General features: G+C 42.3%; 1 protein-coding gene across 2 annotated transcripts in view; it reads right to left on the bottom strand.

The window, feature by feature from the left end:
* Positions 1 to 6,731, bottom strand: part of LOC102381202 (NADH-cytochrome b5 reductase 3) — a 30,694-nt gene that overhangs the window by 18,332 nt on the left and 5,631 nt on the right. For both annotated transcript variants that reach the window (XM_006037882.3, XM_025194365.1), the window contains one exon: positions 6,270 to 6,401. In XM_006037882.3, coding sequence (XP_006037944.1) covers positions 6,270 to 6,401 — 132 coding nt within the window. The remainder of the gene's footprint in view (positions 1 to 6,269; positions 6,402 to 6,731) is intronic.

Here is a 6,731-nt window from a genome sequence, read left to right as displayed (position 1 = left end):
TCTTTCCCTTCCCTGCCAGAAGACCTGGCACCTGCCTTTCCAGCACGCTTGATATTGATCTTTCCTGTGCTGCAAAAAAGGTGCGTGTGTGTGTGTGTGTCCCTTTTGTATTGTGTGTTTTATTCCCTCTGTTGCGTGCATGCACTGGTCTCTTCTTTGATTGTTTGCTTCAGTGTTAAAAGTTATGTAAAAATTGTGTGCTGTCTGTCTCCTATGAATATCTGATTTTCCTTTATAGTGTGCGTGTATGTGTGAGCATGTGTGCACGCAATCTGTGTGCCTCCCTTCAGAGTGATGGATCTTCTTTTTTCAGTTTCCAAAAAAAAAAAAAAAGATCAACTATACATTCAAAGAAATGAATTGAGTAGTAATAATAATTGAATAGAATAGCTAAAATAAGCTAAATCCTATGCAATCCTTTCTAACAAGAAAAAGGAGCAGGCAAGTTCAACTACTGAGTACAGCAAGCAAGCTGAAATGCTTGAGTCTGAGGGTTCCTTTCTCACGCAGTTCCTGAGAAGGAACAAGCTAGGAAAAGGCACAGCATACCTCCAAACAGAGCCTTTTATGCTGTTTCTAGTCCCTCCCCACAGACGCTGTCATTTGAAAGGCAGCCAGAGAGGAATCCTCCTCACTGGCCACCTACACATGTCAGTCTTCCCCCCCGCCCTCCCACTCTCCCTCCTTCCGCCTCCTTCTTCTAACTTTCAGTTTCAGTGTCTGAAGCATCCAAAGCACTTCCGAAGCTCCGAACTGCTTCAAACAGCTTAACTGAGCCCGCGCTTGGATCTGGGCATGCTGCTTCGGACGCCAACACGCCCGAAGCAGCCCCAGATCCGAAGTGCTATCCAAAGCCTCACGTAGCCCTGCTATGCAGTCCCAGTGGTGTACGGTTGTTTTTAGATGCTACGTTGCATCACAGTTTGTGCCCGTTGATGCTATGTCGCCGAGGCAATGAGCTATATTGTAGCTCATCGCTATGGCAACATAGCATGTCGTGTAGACGCACGCACAGAGAAGCTATTTAAGACCTCTGAGATTTAAGTTTAACACATTAACAGCAAAGCTAAATGAAGAATTATTTGCAAATTAGATTGCGCAGTAACTTTTTGTGTTTTTGTTTGGCATAAGAGCAATCTAAACAGTTCATTTGTATTTTTAAAATTAGATAAAAGGGAGAACAGGACACCAGAAGTCTCAGAAATAATCACAATCAGTAGATTAATTAGTTAATTCTAATTTAGAAGATGACTGATGGGGATATACCAGTAGACATATGAAAAAGGATTAGGGAATATCAAATTGGTCTCCTTTGTCAGCCCAGTGGTTTTAAAGATATTGTAGGAAGAAGTTCCCTTAACTGCAATATGAAAGAGCTGTAAAAGGAAACCCCTCCCCCCAAAACAACAGATTAAAACTGTTGCTAGCTTCAGATCTTTGCAGTGACTTTAGAGTAACTTTTCAAGGGAACGGTGTACTTTTAAGCAATTTTTTTCTATTCAAGTTGTCATCTTAACGAAGTGTTCTTTGCAGAAAGAAAGTAAGAGTCATTTCTTGTACTGCTTAAAGTTACAGTCATAAATTGGATCAAGTCAGTAATTTGGAAAAGGTGTAAAACGGGAAAAAACAGTAGCACTAAAGAGACACTGAACTCTAAGGCTATCAATTACTTTGTAGCCCTTACACAAACAGTCCATATTTAGTACTTATAATTTCCACATATAGTTCTTCACCCCATTTAAGATACTGTGTGCAGTTCTGGTCTCCAATGTTAAAAAAAAACAACCTTAAACTGAAACAAATTCAAAGAAAATGTCTCTAAAATGGGATCAATGAATGGAGGCCTTTTCTTATGAAAGAAGATTAAAGAAGCTTGACATATTTAGCTTAGCAAAATGGAGACTGGGAGAGGATACCGTCACCCCTTATAGGTACATTCATGGGGTGAATGTCAAAAAAAGAGGGCACTTTTTTAGGCTCAAAAACAAATATTGGCTTGTGCCAGTATAGATCAAATGGCTATAATGTCACTACAGGTAAATTCAGGTGGATAACTTGAAGATACTGAACTATCAGAGAAGAAAGGTTTTGGAATGATGTTCAGAGCCAAGCAGTGGGAGCAAAGAATACAAACTGCCTCTAGACTGAACTGGGTAAATCTATGGAAGTGGCTGGTATGATGAGATGGCATTCTGGCTCAACAACCTGTAGGTGCAATTTGTGGAGTCACATATATGCAGTTCTTATGCTGGGCTACAGAAGCAACTCTTTTGTTGAGCGGTAGGTGTCTAGTAATCCCATGATTCAGGGCTTTTGCTGGTTGTCAGTATGGACCAGGAAGGAATCTCCCTCCCCCATTTAAAAGTGCTACTGGCTGCTTATGGGCAGGAGAGGGAAAAGATTCATTTTCCTCGGAAGGACTGGGATACTGGCTACAGTAAGAGCTGGTGGGGGTGGGTAAAGAAAGAGGGTTCAGACTGGGGTATGCTCATGCTCCTGGAGGTACTTAGAAAACAATAGTTCCTGGTTATAGTGTTTTGCTCTTCCATTAAGGGTCATACTAGTTGACCAATCTGCGGCTCTAGGGCCATGTCCAGCTAAGCACAGCTGTGCAGTATGTGGTCTGCAGCACCACACAGAACACATTCAGGTGTTCTCCATGCTGCTACCTTGTAGCGCTGAGGTCTTTTTTGACCCTGGGAGATCCTGGGGTCAAAAAAGCCTGCATGGGAAAAAAAAAGTGAGGCGGCACATGTGGCAGCAGCATATACCACCCAAAACCAGAGCCTGGCTGGTTGGAGCCACACTCCAGCTGCCAGCAGACTCCCAGCTGCAGCTTGGTTAACCCCCAGGACCCTGGGTAAGGCTGTAGGGGCCAGAAAAGGTGCTGACTCCAGCCTCCCCTGCCCTACCCGGGGTAACCTGCTGCGTGCCAGAGTGCATGTGAGACAGGTGTTCCCAGGGGAACAAGTAGCAGCAGCACAACTTCCCTGTTGCTTCAGTGGCAGGGCACTGGTAGTGCCCTCATCTCCCCTGCTTTGAACTGCGATGCAAACATAGTGTTCTGGGTATTGTGTTTTGTGTAAGGGATTGAAGTGGCAATTTGGACATTCAATGGGTAAATAATGACTTGCAAGGAAGGGAAATTGGACTTGATAGTCCAGGAGGCCCCTTGCAATGTTCCTATGACTAACTTGAGGATCCATTTGAGGAAATCCGATAATTGCAGAGTAAGAAACTGATTCTTACAAGAGATGAGTCCCAGGAAGCGATCTAGCCAAAAACAGGGCTTGTCTACACATACAGCTACTCAAGAATACTTGCAGTACATGACTGTTAATACTAATCAAGAAGCGTAGCCAAATTACTCACTGTTGATTTAGTAGGAAAGTTCTAGCAACAGAATATCAGGGGTGTAGTTCATAAGTGCTAAGGATTTACAAACTGCTTAGCCAGATTTTAAATGGTGTGAAACTTTAAGATCTGTTTTTCAGGGCTTCCAGAAAGAATGAAAGTCAACATAATATGTTACTTAAGTTGCCTCTTCTCCACGCACCTACCTCCAGGACTGTCCTGGGGGGGGGAGGAACAGGGGTGTGTGAATTGGGGCAACTGCCCCAGGCCCCATGCTTTGGGGGACCCCGTGGAGCCAGGCTGGCTTTGTGTCTGGCCGCTTGCCACCCCTCCCCTGCACCCCCTTGCCCCTGCTTCCTGACCCTACACAGGCTGATTTGCCTCAGGCCCTGCACCCTGCTAGGGTCATCTTTGCCTACCTCCACTGGATGAAAGGTCAAAGGATGTCCAAATAAGATAATTTTAATACATCATAAAAGGTTGCTTCCAAAGACACTAAAAGTGTCCAAGAATTCTAAATGCATAATACTATGCCTGGGCCTGGCTCTACAAATTGAATGATTGAGCCTGGGTGTTGTCAAGTTGTTAAGACTTGGCTATAACATAGCTTGTTTCAGCTACCCATTTAGTTTGCATCCTTCACTGATAGCATTGCTAGCAAGATCTACCATTTTGTAGTGCTGACAAGGCCTGGGTTTTTCACTCTTCCACCATCACAGAGTTCTACTTCAAGTTGTAGGTAATAAGGTATATAACAAAAGCATGTGCACAACGTCCTCCTGAAAGTGATGTACCTACAAAACTGGAGCCCCCTGCCCCTTTTATTTTCCCTGAAGCCCTGCATGCAACAACTTTGTTTGTTGGTGCCATTGCAATGCACCATGTTATCTACCCATGTCATCCAAAAACATTATACATATTCTCAGCCCCAGGGTTGTTTATTTTTGAATAAAGCAGAAGATGCTTATAGCTAGTTGCCTAGCTTGCTTAATGGAATATTGGCAGCTTCTTTTGCTGTCAGACACTGGAAAGCAGATTTGGGGCTTTTACATTCCCTCCACAATAATGTTAAAGCACGTCAGACAAGATCTGGGAACTAGTGCTTGCTAATTTACCTGACAACACAATCAGGTAGCATTACTAGCTTTTACTTCAGCCAGAAAATACCTCCCATTGTGACAGTAACCATGGTAGCATGGGCTGAGATGCAGGACAGAGGGCAGGGCAAAAAGATGCATCATCTTGCATGAGCTGGTATTTCTCCATTAGGGCTGACTCACACACAAACTCGCAGTAAAAAAAACCAATACCCATACCGTCTCTAGGCTGTGTGTTTACAAAGAACTTTCTAAATGTGAATGGAATGTACACAAATGCAGTGGTGTCTGTGGGCAGCCTAAAACCTCAGCTCTAGGGCACTGGTATTTACTGCCATTTTTTGCTTCAAGGGAGTGGAAACAGTGAAGCCAATTATGACAACAATAGCAATTTCATTAACAAATTTTAGAGAGCTAAAAAGGAGAGAGATTCTCAAATTGTGAACATCTGCATCTAATACGACTAGCCACTTATTTAGGCCAGGCTATGTTGTGGGTGGAGTTGGGAGTTTGATCTCTGAGAGGACAGTAGTGATGATGAATGTGCATGCAGAGATCTTTCTAGCCAGTTTTCTCCCACCAGGACATAAGCTTTAAGAACCAACATTTCTAACAGAATGAGCCGCATCTACTAACTAATAAAAGGCCAACTGTAATCCAGGTGATTGAAATGTTTACAGATGGTGATGGATATTTTTAGTCTAAAACCTTAAGTTCTCACTCTCTGTAATTTTTTAAGCATTTATTTTAAAATGTATTATGTTAAAAAAAAGGGGGGGGGAGGGGGTTTGGCAACACTGGAGAGTAAATACGAATATCACTCTTCAATAAACTGATTCTTGCTAAAATGAGTTTAAAGCCAGTGTGTTTTCCAAAGTATCTTTTGCTTCCAAACATGTTTCTTGAGAAATATTTGACACTCCCAGCTTCAAAAATAGGATCTGTACTGTGACTAAAGAGCTACTCATAAGGCATCCCTCCATGGAAAGTTTAACTCCTCACCAAAACTTTGGTGTTAGGCAATGCTTCACAACAGCTGCATGACTGCAGTGTCATGGGACATAAATCCTGCTGTAGGCCTGTAATGACAATACCCATGAGGCATTCTGAAACCAACACGTCCAGGTTTTCAAATGTTCAGTTTCCAAAGAAGTAATGTGTTTTCCTTTTAAGGTTTGATCCTGTGAAAGCCTGGGATAAGCTACTCCCAAGAGGTGCTGAGCACCATCCATGTTTACCAAGATGAATGGAAAAGACTTCAGCACCGTGTGGGATCACAACACTCAACAAACACCTCTCCATAATGCATTCAAGCATGGATATCCAACAGCAGTGATGGCCAGCAATAACCCTTTCTGCAGCTCCTACATAGCAGGTTATGCATAAGCAGCTGCACTAGCATACTTTATTTGGTCTGTTTTGTAACCATTTCTAATCCTGCGGATTTTAGGAATTCAGGGACATGCTTCACAGTATGGCCCACCAGTGACAAATGACTACTGTAAGTTATTCACATATAAGTGTTTCCCACTGTAATACACCACAGGTGAAAATAAAGCAGTAAAGAATAGAATTTAGAAAAGGTGGCATCACGTTTACAAGAATGTGCTTCACAACCTTCAGCTAACCTACCTGAAGAGTATTTACAAGCTTTGCTTAATTTAAGTATCAGCATTCACAGCTTTCTGCAAGAACTTAACTTCTACAATTTCCCAATAGGACATGATATTCTTATGACATTATGCAACTTTTAGAATGATATGACTATTAGATGCTATATGGAGCACTGTCAAGGTCCTCAGTGTTGCATTTACTTACCTCCTTGTCAATCAGTCTTAATGCATATTTCACTTCAGGGTCTTGCAAGGTAATTGCTGGATGGGGTTTCCTGAAGAGCCGCATGATGAAGGTGTAAACTAGCCATACTGGATAAATCACAATACCTCCCAGCTGCAACAACATAGGAAGATGGTCAACACTACTGTTTGGTTAAAAGTGAAGTAATACTATGGTGAGGGCCATATCAAATAATCCATGGGAAAAAAAAAATAATTTTTTGCATACTTACAGCATCAGCATACAGAAAATGTGCATACTTTGCAGTTGTTGTAAATGCCCAGATGGTAGACTCAAAACACAAATAACATGGCATTCATTGTTTGGACATACAATACAGTAAAACCTCATCATAACACAGCCCCGCAAGACTGAGAGAATAGTTTTGTTAAGAGGGGGCATTTGTTTTAATAGGGTTAGTCAAGTCTGCTGCATCATAATAAT

This window comes from Alligator sinensis, unplaced genomic scaffold (genome assembly GCF_000455745.1).
Source record: "Alligator sinensis unplaced genomic scaffold, ASM45574v1 scaffold696_1, whole genome shotgun sequence".
NCBI classification, from domain to species: domain Eukaryota; kingdom Metazoa; phylum Chordata; order Crocodylia; family Alligatoridae; genus Alligator; species Alligator sinensis.
This window is presented reverse-complemented; position numbering and strand designations above follow the sequence as displayed.